Source organism: Pteropus medius, unplaced genomic scaffold, assembly GCF_902729225.1.
Source record: "Pteropus medius unplaced genomic scaffold, Ma_sr-lr_union100, whole genome shotgun sequence".
In the NCBI taxonomy this organism is placed as follows: Eukaryota; Metazoa; Chordata; class Mammalia; order Chiroptera; family Pteropodidae; genus Pteropus; species Pteropus medius.
The window spans coordinates 500,855-514,925 of record NW_024349566.1 but is presented as its reverse complement, the minus strand read 5'-3'; the positions used below and the strand labels follow the sequence as shown (position 1 = coordinate 514,925).

Sequence of the window (14,071 nt, the reverse complement as noted above, 5' to 3'; positions counted from 1 at the left end):
CAGCCCCACCTACACATACAGACAAGATATGGTTTTGTGGCAAAATATTTATTGCTGCCAGTCCCATGGTAGACCACTGTGGGTTGGAGCTGGTGTATCACACCATCTTCTGAAAAAGGGTGATAGCCTCGTCCATCTTCCTGAGCTCTGCTTCTGTTTGTCGGAGCTGCAAGTGTAATATGGGGTGGTGAGGATCCAGGCCCAAGAGGGGATCAGAGTTGGAAAGGCAGGTAAGGACCACAGGCAGGGAATAGTTAGGGAACTGTGTGTGCTCGGCTGGACCAGACCCCCAAATTCTCAGCAGCCTTCCCACTGGCACTCCGCTTCTCCTCCATCATCATTGGACCCTTGGATCTTGTCTTTTCCCAGAGTGGTCAGTCCCCAAAGACAAAGGAGCCTCAGAGGCCAGGTACCACATCCAGCAGCCCAACCCCAGCCCCACCTGGGGAGCCAAACCCAGAGATTACATACACAGGCAGGCATTTAGCCTTCATTTGTAAAATGTTAAGAGTAATACTTCATGCTGAGAGAGGGCTACTGGGAGAATCAAGTGAGTAACCCTACTCAGCCTCTTCTGCTGTTTCTCTCTGAGTCCATCCCTAGGTGTGGTTGACCCCTTGCTCCTGCCCTGAAGGGCACCCTGTCTGCATGTGGTCCATGCTGAGCCCCAGGCACGTGGGATGCCATGTTCCAGGCACCAGGTGGGGCGTGAGGGGTCTGGCTATGGGGCAGGGTACCTAGCTCTAGGTCTGCCTCCATCTGCACCTTGCCGTGTGGCTTGGGCTATGCCCCTACCCCAGCTGTTTCCCACCTGCTCAAAGGGCCTGGGCTCTGTGCTCCCCCATGGGACTCCCTGGGCTGAAACGGTGCAGCTGTAGGACCATGTTTAAGATGTGGAAGATGGGGAAGGAAATACCCACGTATATAACACACCTTGGCTTCATCTGCCTCCTGGACTTTGAGGGGCACCTTGACTGGGTAGCTCATGGTGGAGCGGCGTTCCCGCAGACGCTGGGCCTGCCGCTGCGCCTCACCACGTTTGGCCTGCAGCTTGCCTAGCTCCCGGGCCGGGTCCACCAGCCCCTGCAGCTGCAGGTGGACGGAGCAGCGGTCAGAGGCCAGGGCCATAGCACAGCCCTGGGGTGCGGGAGCCCCCAGGGCCAGGACAGCTACCACACCTGCGCTGGCCAGCACCTGCACGTAGCCTGACACTGCTGATGCCAGGGCACCTGTGGCCTCGTCAGCCACTTCCAGGAAACCTGCCAGAGGAGGGAGGAAGGTGAGGCCTGGCCCCAAGAAGACAGGAAAAGAGGCAGCCATACTGGAGAGTGGACTAAGGAACAGTGGCACAGGGTAGATATGGGGCTGCCGAGTGGGATGAGGGGAAACTGGGACTGGGTGCATATGGGGGCCTGAGGCTCACAGTCGGGTCGGATCCGGATGAGGTTGTAGTCAGCACGCAGGGAACGCACGGCTCGCGTGATGCTCAGGGCCAGCTCAATGGCAGCTTCTGCCTCAGTGTCCTTCCAGGAGCACTGTGGGATAGAGGAGCGGGTAAAGAGGGCTGGGGGTTCAGACTGGAGTCCCCCTCCAGGCCAAACCCATACCTCCGAAGGCTCTGGGTAGGGGGTGACACAGAGGCTAGGGGGTGCTTGTGGCATCCGCCGGGGCAGCCTCTGGAATAGCTCCTCGGTCACAAATGGCATGAAAGGTGAGAGCAGCCGCAGGCCAACATCCAGACAGGTATAGAGGGTCTGGCAGGCGCACTCTGTGGCTGCCTGGTCCACCCCATTCAGCACGGGCTTCAGGCACTCCTAAGAAACAGGGAAGCACAGGGCTCAGGGCTGGAAAAGATCTAGCCTCCAGCCCTCACTGTGCCTGTGACAACTGGGAGGGGGACAGGCTGGCTCAGGTCTCATGGCCCACCATTGGAAAAGGGAGGCCCAGGGCTCGGCTGCCCCCACCCCACTCAGCTCCTCCTCACCAGGTAGACATCACAGAGTTCATACAGCCAGAAGCTGTACTGGGCGGTGGTGATAGCTGGGAAGTCGTAGGCCTGGAAACCTTGGTTGCTGAGCCTCACGGCCTCAGTCAGCCGACTGCGGATCCAGCGGTCTACCAGGCTCTCATGGCCTCCAGGCTTAGGGAGAGTGGACAGATCAGCCAGGGGGAGGGAGCCAGAACCCCACAGAGGAAGGAGCCTGATGAGTCTGAAGCCATCATGTGCCCTGTATCTTGGGGGAGGACCCCAATGCCCTGGGCTTTCCCTGTAACCCTCTGTCCCCCTACCTCCTACATGGAGGCTCCTCAAGGGAAAGGGCTGGGCCTGAGTCAGTGGCTGCAACTCTGACACAGCATGGGTTGTGCCTGAGGCCAGAGTGGCAGGCGTATAGCCTGTGTAGGTGCTGCCCACCTCAGGCCTACCAGGTCCTCACCTCGGAGGTGGCTGAGGGCACAAAACCCTTCCCCAGACCACGGAGGGCAAACTTGGTGGCATTCCAAAGCTTGTTGCAGAAGTGGCGGTATCCCAGTATCCGGTTCACATCCAGGTTGATGTCACGACCTGGGTGCAAATGAAGTGTGCGTCCTCACCACCTCCCTTCCAACCCTCACCCAGAGCAGAGGAGGAGAGGGACGGGCCTTAGGGAAGGAGGAAAAATGGGGCTGAGAGATTTGGGGGCTACCCGTACCCTGGGACGTGTAGGCGCACAGTCCAAACCGGAGGGCATCAGTGCCACACTCGGGAATCCCTGCCGGGAAGTCCGCCTTCTGCAGGGGGGAGTCGGAGCGGGAGTCCTCTGCCAGTCCCACCTTCCTTCTGCCCACACTCTAGCCCAGGCCCATCCTCTGTACCTGCCCTTCTTTAGCCTTCTCCACCTCGCTGGGATCCAGGTTACTGTTCAGTAACTGGTCGTGGAGGCCCTGAGGGTGAGGTGGGAGTGAGTGGCCAGGGGCCGTGGCCGAAGCCCCACAGCCCTTCCTGGCCTGGCCCAGCACCCCTACCTGCAGGGAGACTCCGTGGATAACATCCAGAGGGTCAATGACATTGCCCAGAGACTTGCTCATTTTCCGGCCATGGGCATCTCGCACGATGGCATGAAGGTAGACCTATGAGGTGGGGAAGAAACAAAGAGCCTGTGAAACTACGTCTTCCCACTCAGACTCCATTGCACCCCCAAGGCTCTGCTTCTGGATGCCTCACTTTGAACCTCAGGCCCCTCCATGTCCCTGCCAGCCCATTCAGCACCTTTAGGTGACTTAGAGGCTCTCCCTCCTCTGGGAAGCCCAGGCACAGAATCACTGAGTGGGGATTCCAGGCTGGCTTTCAGTCCCCCAAAGCCCACCAATAGCTATCCATGGGCCCTGCCCTGTGTCCCATCCATGCTGAGCCTGACCTGTGGTACAGAAGGGTGACTGAGGGTAGAGAGACTGTGGGAGAGGTCTCAGCAGGCTTCTCACCTCTCTGAAGGGCAGCCTGCCAGTGAGCTTCAGGCCAAGCATGACCATCCTGGCCACCCAAAAGAAGAGGATGTCATGGCCCGTCTCCAGCAGCGTCCCCGGGTAGAACACACTCAGGTCTTCTGACTGGGGGCAGAGCAGGGCATGATGGGGAGCCAAGCATATGCCTCCAAGATCCCTATCCCCACCCCCGTCTTGACTAGTCTCCAAAATGTACCTGGTTGGGCCAGCCCAGGATGGAGAAGGGGAAGAGGCCAGAGGAGAACCAGGTATCCAATACATCTTCATCTGAGGGAATCCAAATGATAGAGGTCAAAAGGGACAGAGGTATGGATCAGAGCCCCAGCTCTGCCCCCCACCCGCAAGTCCCCACCTTGCCTTGCTGGAGAATGATCTTGTCAGGGGACACTCCAAATTCCTTGGCTGCCTTCTCACGGGCCTCGGCCTCACTGCGCCCACTCACCCAGTACCGCCCATCGGGGTCCTGCCATAGGTAGAGTGAGTACACAAGGGGGTGCCCCTGCCTCGTCTTGACCCTGCCCCTCCCCAAAAAGGACCCAACAAACCCACAGATCCCCTAGTGCACCAGTATCAAGTTCTGGCCCAGTTCTCACCTCCCCTGGGGGTATGGTTGGGTCGTTGACAGTGATAAAGTAGGCTGGGATGCGATGGCCCCACCACAGCTGCCGGGAGATGCACCAGTCCCTGCAAATGGTAGAGAGAAGGGAGTAGTTGTCCTGGCTTGTACCTGGCTCAGCCCCACCAGTCACCCTCCCCACATGGGGAGGCCTGACATACCGGATGTTGTCCATCCAGGCATGCCAAGTCCGCTGATGGGTCTCAGGCAGGATTCGAAGGTCGCCCCGAGTCACAGCAGCACTGGCGGCCTGGGCCATCTCCCCACAGCGCACATACCACTGTGGCCGCAGTAGAGGCTCTACCACGTCCTTGGACCGGCTGCAGGTACACATGGGTGAGGAGGCTGGGTGGTGAGCACACTGAGGAGCCCCTCCTCCCCCTTCTCTGGCCCCAAACCTCACTTGCAAAGTGGCACCACCATGGGGTTGTCCTCAATACCACGGAACAGTCCCTGCTCCTTCAGTGCCGCCAACACTGCCTTCCTGGCCTCAAACCTGGGTAGGCCCTGGGTGGAAGATAGGCTTCATTATGGCCGTGCTTAGGTACCCTACTGTCTCCAGAAGTGACCCCCATACTCAGGCAGTCTCACCAGGAAAGGCAAGGGCACATTGATGAGGGCCCCTCGGGAGTCCATGATGCTGATGGCCTCCAGCCCATGCCTCTGCCCAACCTCATAGTCATTCTGGTCATGTGCAGGGGTGATCTTCACCGCACCTAGGGTATACGTGTGGGTGCCAGGACCACAAGGTACTCATTGGCGTCCCTTCCCACCCACATGCACCCCTTTTTGCTGAAGGATGCAGCTCCCAGACCACCTAAGATAGTCCCCTGAGAACCAGCCCAAATCCTGCCTCTTTGCGGGAAGTTTATTTTCTTTTGCTTAAGAGGAAAGATGGATGGCAGGTTGTGCCTCATGGGTTCTTTCCTCTCCCACAGGACAGTCCTTTGCTCACCTGTGCCAAACTCCATGTCCACGAAATCATCAAAGATGATGGGGAGGCTCCGAGACAGGAATGGGTGGATCACGCTCTTCCCCTTCAGGTGCTGGGAACAGAAGGAGACCTCAAAAATACATGAAGGGCTGGGCCTAACTCATTCCTACCTACGATCCTGACTGTCCCAACACCCAAATTCCCTCTTCGGAGCTAGAAAGGAGGCCTGAGATGAGCTTCTAATCCAATTTTTCTCTCCTTAGCTGGGGGCTAAGTGCCCATCCTCCCACATAACGTGAGGGCTCCTTTTCAGCCAGCATTCTTCCCCCAACTATGGGTAGCACCCTTGCTGCACCTGGTATCTGGGATCTTTGGGGTGTACAGCTACGGCCACATCTCCCAGCATTGTCTCGATCCGTGTTGTTGCCACCACCACCTCCTCATTGCTCTCTAGGGTGACAAGAGACCTTGTGATCTTAGTGCTGGCCGCTCCCCACACCCCATGCCATCCAGCTCAGGATCCTGGTGCCCCAGCTCCTACCTGAGCCTTGGACCTTGTAGGCAAAAGAAACGAGGACCCCAAACTCCACCTTCTCCTTGTAGCCAGGCACAGAGAGCAGGGTGCGACCTGTCAGCTCCTTCTTATCCACCTGTGAAATGGGTATCAGGAAAAGTGGCCCAGGGACTAGGGCTAGGGGTGGAGCTGGAAAGAGCCAAGGGCAGGAGCACACCTCAATATCGGAGATGGCAGAGTTGAGAGTGCAGGACCAGTTGACAAGGCGGGTACTGCGGTAGATGACTCCTTCCTCATGAAGCTGGACAAAGGCCTCTATCACAGCTGCTGACAATTTCTAGGGTGGTGCAGGGTAGTTAGACATGGGGCTAGGTGTCGAGGTGCCCAGGCAGACTTTCTAAGGTAGCAAGGTCCAGTGATACTGGCCTGTCCAGAGTCCCACTGCCCTGCACCTAAACCTCTTTAAGGGTTGGGAGGAAGAAATACTTTCCCTTAGCGGGTGAAGGGACTATGGGAACATAAGGGCAGTCAATAAGCCTGGTGATACTGGAGCTGGCAGGGAAGCCACTCGGCTAGGGACAGGTGCCAGTGCAGAGAATCCTGGGAGTTCAGGCTCCATGGTGAGGCCCCATCATGTGCCACCTGGAGGAATGTGAGCTCTCAGAGTGGGTGATAGGGAACACAAAGGGCCACGACATGGGGCGAGAAATGGCGTTTGCAGCCGAGCCCTTAGTGGTTTCCTATAAGTGAGTTCACCTCCTGGGGGAGGGCACAGCACATCTCTTGTCAGTGGGTGTCCCACTCTGGGGAGCCTCCCCCTCCTGCCCCAGCACTGACACCCCTCATACTCACAGGGTCCATGGTGAAACAGGCTCTATCCCAGTCCAAGGAACTGCCGAGCTTCTTCAACTGGTGGTAAATCCGGTCACCTTTTCTGGAAGTGGATAGACAGGCAGGATCAGCACTTAGGCCTGGGCTAGAGGGAGACAGCGCGTGGCTAATGGGGCAGTGTGGGGCTCACTCATCCTCTGAAATTGACCTGGGTCCTAAGGCCACTGACCCTCAGCCTCTTTAAGAGGGTCTGACCCTGCAGCCAGGGTCTCAGGTGACAGAGGTCTTATCTGGACAGGGGACAGGGAGACAGGGCTGCTGCACACTTACTCCTCCTTCCACTTCCAGACCTCCCGTAGAAAGGCCTCACGGCCCAATTCATGCCGATTTCGGCCCTGCTCTCGCCACAGCTTCTTCTCCACCACCACCTGGGTGGCAATGCCCGCATGGTCACAGCCAGGGTTCCACAGGGTCGTCTCGCCACGCATGCGGTGCCTGTGGGAGGAGCACGGAGCACTGGAGGTGAGTGGGCTAGTAAAGTCTGGCACTAAAGGAAGAAGGGGCTTCAGGGTAGGGAAAGAAAGGTGTGGTGGAGAAGGACCCTCAATTCTGAAATTACATTCAGAGGGAGAAGTACAAGGACAACCAAGAGAAGGCTCTTGCCCAACTAGATAGCAGAACAAATGAGAAAAGCTATGATTATTAAAGCATGAAGTATGACATAGGAACAAAGTTACAGACTAAGAGAACAAAAATGTGACTGGAAACAAATCCAAGCCAAGTTAGTACTTATCAGGGGTGGCACCTTTATCAGTAGGAAAAGGAAAAATTATTCAAAAAATTTGTTTGGGACAACTAGCTACTTAGTTGGGAAAAAATCTCCCTGCTTCCTGATGTTCACAAAAATAAATTCTAGTCAGATTAAAGAACTCAACATATAAGACTCAACATAAAAAACTCAACATATGAGAAAAGCCTTAGAAAATGATATAGTTTCAAAGAAAAAAAAGACAATAACACAGGTGGACATGTGTATTACTCTGAGGTACGAGACACCATCTCGAAGTCTACGAACATTGATGAACTGACTAGAGCAAACCGTAAAACCTCAGATCAACACCTCTTAGTGAAGTTAAGTGATAGACCATTTTCAAGAAAATAATTGGAAGCTAGTAATGTTTTAGAGAATGAATCAAGAAATGAATTAGAGAGAGTGAAATCATGGGTCTGCACTGACCATATTGATAGAAGTACATGCATGCGGTTTACTCTGAAGCCCTAGGCTTACGTGGCTGGCATGAAGCATTAAACTCTCAGGAACCTTTTTGTGCCCCTGTAGAAATACTAGGTGTATTAAAGTAAGGGAAAGGAAATTACCACAGGAACACAATAACACTGTAATAACCTGTTATTTTCAAAGACTCATCCAATTGTATTACAGTCATTACTTTATAGTCCATTTATCCCCACCCATTATGTTCAGATCTCCTTGGGAACAGGGATTGTAGCAATTCTGTACTCTCACAGATAACTGATACTCAGAAATGTTGCTTATATTTCACATGCATATGACCATTTTCTGAACTTCAAGATGTTGTTAGATACTACTATTAAAGAAGTGAAGCATAAGAAAGGAATATTAAAATATTTTTTCATTAAAAGTATCTCTTGGGGATCATATAAAATTAGCAAAAAATAAATCAATGTCATGGGTATCTGTAAAAAAGCAACGTACTCTGCTGGAGAAAGAAAAAATATACGACTCACTTTTATTTCATTTTTATAATGTCTTATTGCTAAAGATATTTAAGGCTGTATTGCACATGCTATTTTTGACTTAAAAATACTGATATAAATCTATTCTATTTAAGTAATGGGAGTCTCTAATATTTTATTTAAATCATGTTCATAAAAAAAATGTTGCTACCCTGAGTTTAATATGAGATGTTAATTCTATTCTCATGTAAATAAGTTGGCCATTACATATTATGAGTATTTAATACAACTGTTTTTCCAGCTCTCAATTCCTTTCAAAATGCTTAATCTCACATTATACCCCCAGTGCCCAGAGCTGGCACATAGTGATGTCCTGTAAGTATTTTTTGACCAAATTAATTTAGTAAGTAAGACAGTAAGAAAACATCTCAAAATTTAAAACATGATAAATAACCCTGGTTTCCAAAGACAAAAAGTTGTTTTAAAAGTTTAAGAAATTTGTCACCTGGAATATTAATATTAGACTTTCTATTTGTTAACTAATTAAAATATTAACAATGGGGACATTTACAACATATAACAAACGAAAAGCCAATACCCAGAATATGTAAAGAATATGTAAAGAATCTTCCAATTAACCAATTTAAAAAGAAACAACAACAACAAAGAATCAGTAGAAAGATGGGCATAGGGTAGGTACATACAGACAATCCACATAAGGGGAAACCAGACTGGCCCAGAAACATGAAGAGGTAGAGCCTCACCGACGATTAGAAATTACAGAGGTGCCATTTTTTTTTGCCCATCAGATTGGCAAAATGAAGACCGAGAATGTCCAGAGTTGGCAAGAGCACGGGAAAACAAATACTCTCACATGCAAGTCATGGAGATATAAATCGTCGAAGTTGTTTTGTAGGGCAACTTGGCAGCTTCTATTTGTACTTAATAAAGGCATGTCCCTCCAACCTAGCAATTCTACTTCCTGGTAGTTCCACCAGAGAAATCCTTCCACATGTGCTTGGGAAAGCAAGTGCAGGAATATGCATTCCAGCAAGGTTTTCGACAGAGAAAATTAGGAGCCATTAACATAAAATGACTCCATTACAGTATGGTCACACTACAGAATACTACAGAGCAATGAAAGAGAATGATGAAGTCAGTCTACGAATAAGGATAGGGAAAGATCTTTAAAATAAACTGTTACGTGTAAGAAGAAAGTTGAAGAATAATGTTTGGGCTCTTTATGGTATGAGCTCTTTATGTTAAAGAATAGAAGAAAAACCCACTCAAAAAGAAAACTATAAATTTCTATGGGTACATGTACATGTAATAGACAGGAAAGATCTAGAAAAATCCAGTTTTGGGGATGGAATAGGTCTGGAGGAGTGGTTGAGGAGACTTGAAGCTTTCAATTCCTTATAACAAGAATATTTCACATATTTCTTGTTTGATTCAAATAATGTTATTTCCAGTAGCAAGAGAATGGAGAGAAGGGAGTCTGCCAAGTGGGAGTGCTGGTTACTTACCTAGGGGAAGATTCAAAGTGATCAGATGGGAATGAGGCAGAGAGAAGTGTAGCACCACCAGGGGGCAGAGCTGAGGGCCAATATGGAAGGAGAGAGGCCAGAGGGTTCCAGTAAGGCAAGAGAAAGCAGAGGGAACCAGTTGGAGAGGACAGAAGCTCACCATCGGGTCAGGGAGTCCTGGATGGCGTTGGTGAGCGCATGGCCCAGGTGCAGGGAGCCTGTCACATTGGGGGGTGGGATGCACATCATGAAGATGCCCCGGGGATTTGGTGCTGACACGCTGGAACGCTATGGGGGAGGGAGGACAGGCATGAGCTAAGGCCTCAAGCCACCTCTCCCAGTCCCCTCCTGGGCAATGTGTTCTTCACCCCTGCCCTTTCCCACCTCCTCCCCTCCAGGTCTGGGTGGCCGTGCACACTCACTCCATACTCTGGCTTGAAGAAACCCTGCTGCTCCCACCAAGGGTACCAGGCCGCCTCCACATACTGAGGGCTATAGGAGTCAGGCATGGTGCCACTGACATCTGGGAGAAAGAAAGGGAGGGGTCTGTGTAGAGGCTGGGAGCAGCTGGGAAGGGGACGATGGGCCAGCAGAGAAGGACCTGGGCCTCTTTTGTTCATGTCACAGGACAGGCATTGGGAGGCTCTGCAGATCTTCACAAGCAAAGCAGTGGGAACAAGTACAAAGCAGGAAGGGGTAAAAACAGAAGCAGCAGCAGCTGAAGACAGTAGAGGTGAAGGGTCCCTTCCCTTTCCTAGTACCTTTCTTTTCCCCAGGTGGGGTTGGAAGGTCATAGGTAATGACTCCAGGATCCCGTTTCTCCCTCTTCTCTGATTTTGGTTTCTTCTGCTTGGGCGGGAAAGAATGTAGGTGCAGATATTAGCCGCCCCATAATGGTACCAACCTCCCTTCCACTTCTACCCTTAGCCTCTCACCTCCCCTAGGGGTGGCTGCTGCTGTTGGATCTTCTGCTTCTGTTGAAATTTCTGTAGCTTCTCCCGTTTCTTTGCTTCTTTCTTGAGTTGGCCGGCTGTCTTTGGGGGTGCAGTGACCTCAGGGCCTGGTGAGAGGCACAGAAATGCAGACTTAGCCCACTGGGAGCCCTCTGTGAACACTGATATATCTCAAATGAGCTATTTCAGCTGCCCAAGGGCTCCCCCATGCTGACTTCCCACCTTACCCTCCCAGAGTCCCCTGCCCCAGTGATTCTGCCATTTCGAAGAGAAAACAGAAAGTAAGCTGCATGGAAGACCCCAAGGAACTCCTCCCCTCCTACCCCTTCCTCACCTGGCTGTTGGGAAAGATGCCTGGCCCCTGAGTACAGAACCACCTCTCCCAGTACAGCCCGGAATTCTGGCTGCTGGACACATGTGATAAACCAGCGAGTGACATTACCCCAGATCCGGCGGGCAGAGGGGTCCAGGACCTGGGATGAGGAAACGAAATGGACTCTCCTTAGTTACCGTACAGTGAAGCGAGCTGCCCTCACTCTTCTCTAGGCCCTACTGACTCACATATCGGAAAGGCAGCAGCAAAGCTGTGACAGCCGCCAGGTCAGCCAGAGTGGGGGCCTCCCCAGCCAGGTAGGTGTGTAGCCGAAGCCACTCTTCCAAGGGGCTCAGAGCTCTTCCCAGGGCCCCCAGTGCAGCCTAGCAGGAAAGAGGAGTATGAGACAAGGCTTGGCCTCCTTCACTCCCACAGATCACCCCTGAGGCCAGTTTCATCTTCACTGAAATAGTCATAAAGACTTTCCTTCCATTCAGAAAATTCCTACTCAACACTTACTATGTGTCAGATGCAATATATTAAGCACAGGAAGTTAAAGACTACATGAGGCAACACATTTATTAAGCACCTACTATATGCCAGGTACTTCTCTAAGGAATGAAAAGAACATGAATAGATGCAGCCTCTGACCTGGTGGAGTTTACATTCTAATGGGGGAAACAATAAATGAGCTAATATATAAATGCATTACCCTATTTTTCTTAAATGCTATGAAGAAAAACAAATCAGGCTGAGGCAGACAAGGAATTATAGAGAAGTGTGTGTGTGTGTGTGTGTGTGTGTGTTCTATTTTAGATAGGGTAATTGGGACATTGGGGAGCAAGCCAGGGTCTAAGTCACATATTCCATCCATCCATCCATTCATTCATTTGTTCATGAATGAATGAAATACTAAGTATCCGCTGTGTGCTCAATATTCTGCAAGGAAGCAGTGCAATAATGACTCTAAGGCACAAGCCACTCTGGAAGGACTTAGTTGTAATCTGGTGTGGTTATCTTCCTCCTCCTTATTTCATTTCTCCTTCATCTCCTCCCATATCATCTCCTCTCCTGGCCCTACCTGCCTCTCCTCCTCTCTCCTTTACCAAGCCTTATTCACAATAATCTCTGTCATCAGTTTCAGACTCATCAAACTTTTACTCAGAGACTTCAAAGTGCCTGGCGCTAGACTATGCACTCTGCACCCATTTTTTGATCTTCTCAACTTGTTCTCCACAAGTTCCTCAGCATGAAAACTAAACCTTTCATTGGCACAGAAAGACCAAGGCTGAGAGGTTACCATACCAGGTGGCAAACTGGGATTTGATTAATCTCTTTCCACATTTGACACGCTATCTTCCTGTCTCATTATCCATTCCTATTCTTGCTTTCTTCTTCTACATATCCCCCTCCCTCTCTTCTTCCCACTCGCCTGGGGGTCCTGGACAGAGCTGCGGAGTCCCAAGGCGGGCAGCGTTGCCCCACAGGCAGCTGGTATTAGCTCCGTGTCTGCGTAACTAACCCACTGTTGGACGAGGACAGCTGCCCGGCTGCCCCCAGGGCCCCCCAGACCTGCTGGCCACAGCAGCTGGGCCACAGCTGTAGCCCCCCACACCCAGAGCCCACCGGGCCCCTGCTCCAGGGCGGGCAGACGTGGTGGGGGAAAGGGAGTCCTGCTCGTCGGAGGCGGCTGGAGACAGATGCGGGGGTGGGCCCCTCCCCACCCCGGCCCCTCCCCAGCCTCCCCGTAGCGCGCAGCTATGAGGGCTCGGAGGCTGGGGAAGGCATCGGGGTGAGGGGAGACGTAGAGGATGGACATGATTATGCAGGCGTCCGAACCAGGTGGAAAAGACCTAGGGAGAAAGAGACCGGGAAGACTGAGGGACCAGGGGGATTTTATTTGAGTTAAGAAGACTCTCATGGGTCTCCTCTACCGCAGGTGCGCGAGGCCCCCCAGGGCTGGAAGGTCTAATTGGGCCTCAAGAGCCGAGGGTCCGGCTCTTGGAGTGGAAGCGACAGTGGGGGACTCGGGGACAGTGGCAAGTTCAGAGGAGCCCCGCGGTGTCTGCTAGGACGCGGGTTAGAGGCGCATGTACGTACTGGAGGGAGGTGATCAGACGGAGTTCGGGCGTCCACCTCACAGCCGGGCGCCGGCCGAAGCTGGACCGACCTGGCGGCTGGGACCGAGGAGTCAGGTGGCCGAGACAGTGGGCGGTTCTCCGGGCTGCCCTGGCCGTCTGCGCCCACGCGTCGCCCCCACGTGTTGCCCCCTTTGTGACAGCAAGCGTTTCCGGGCCGGCGGGTCCTAGCGCGGGCGGTCTTGCACCGCCTGTGTGTGCAGCCGCCACCCTGCGCGACACTAATCCGGAGGGCGTTTTGCCCGCCCCAGACCACGCTCGGGAGAAGGGCGCCGGCTGCGGGCACAGGACGGAAGGACGCTCCGGGACCCCACTCCCGTCAGGCGCCGCCGCGGGCACCCGCAGGTCCTCAGGCGGGAGGGCGGTGCGCAGCGGGCAGCGGCGGAAGCGGCCGGGAGAGGGTCGCGCGCGGGTAATTCTAATATGGGCCTTGTTTCCTGTGTTAAGATGGAGACATGCTGGACACCCTCTAAAGCCCCTTAATGCAGAGAGCTCTCATCCGTAGCAGGAATGAGCAAATAAACGACTTAAGTCCAGCTCCACTCTCCACAATAAAAATTGTCACTTGTATTTAACTATTATCGAATTCAGAGTGTACTGAGGAAGAAATCCAGCATCAAATGCATCTTGGTGTCTCATCTAACATTAACTGTCACATTACAAAAGGACAGCAAGTGTCTAGGCCACGATCCCATCCGATCTCGGAAGCTAAGCAGGGTAGGGCCTGGTTAGTACTGGGATGGAAGACCACCTAGGAAGACCTGGTGCTGTAGGTGTAAAAATAAAAAAATTAAAAAAAAATTTTTTTTAAAGGACAGCAAGCACTCATGATAGGTGCAGTATGAGAAAAAGTCCATGTAGGTAGGGGCATATTCAAGAAACATGGTGTAGCCCAGTTGAGGTACTATTTGGTTTTTATTAAGGAGAGTAATGGCAGATAATGCTGCGAAGTTGGGTTGGATTCTTGGCTGGGGTAGTGACAAATAAGAGCGTGGATGAATTCAACATCCTTTTCCCACCCTACAGCCTCATTCCCAAAACACAACAGAA

At 52.3% G+C, this 14,071-nt stretch overlaps 1 protein-coding gene across 7 annotated transcripts; it reads right to left on the bottom strand.

Moving 5' to 3' along the window:
• Positions 1-32: 32 nt before the first annotated feature.
• VARS1 (valyl-tRNA synthetase 1) lies at positions 33-13,318 on the bottom strand. 7 transcript variants are annotated; one of them, XR_005657329.1, is made up of 30 exons: positions 12,984-13,317; positions 12,316-12,736; positions 11,132-11,266; positions 10,905-11,043; positions 10,553-10,677; positions 10,379-10,466; positions 10,040-10,140; positions 9,778-9,905; positions 6,706-6,870; positions 6,397-6,478; positions 5,762-5,881; positions 5,572-5,680; positions 5,386-5,480; positions 5,052-5,142; positions 4,688-4,812; positions 4,500-4,603; positions 4,258-4,416; positions 4,074-4,164; positions 3,838-3,943; positions 3,677-3,747; positions 3,460-3,585; positions 3,004-3,108; positions 2,854-2,922; positions 2,691-2,769; positions 2,436-2,563; positions 1,985-2,140; positions 1,608-1,814; positions 1,424-1,535; positions 934-1,089; positions 33-166 (listed from the first exon to the last, which is right to left on the bottom strand). XR_005657329.1 is itself a non-coding variant. In XM_039883000.1 (30 exons), the coding sequence occupies exons 2-30, from the start codon at positions 12,700-12,702 to the stop codon at positions 98-100; spliced, it is 3,795 nt and encodes a 1,264-aa protein (XP_039738934.1). In that variant the 5' UTR covers positions 12,703-12,736; positions 12,984-13,317; the 3' UTR covers positions 33-97. The 7 variants fall into 7 exon arrangements, 6 of the variants coding, with proteins under 6 accessions (XP_039738934.1, XP_039738935.1, XP_039738932.1 ...); XM_039883000.1 differs by having other exon boundaries at positions 934-1,259; positions 10,379-10,463; XM_039882999.1 differs by having other exon boundaries at positions 98-166; positions 934-1,259; positions 12,984-13,318.
• Between the last annotated feature and the right edge of the window lie 753 nt (positions 13,319-14,071).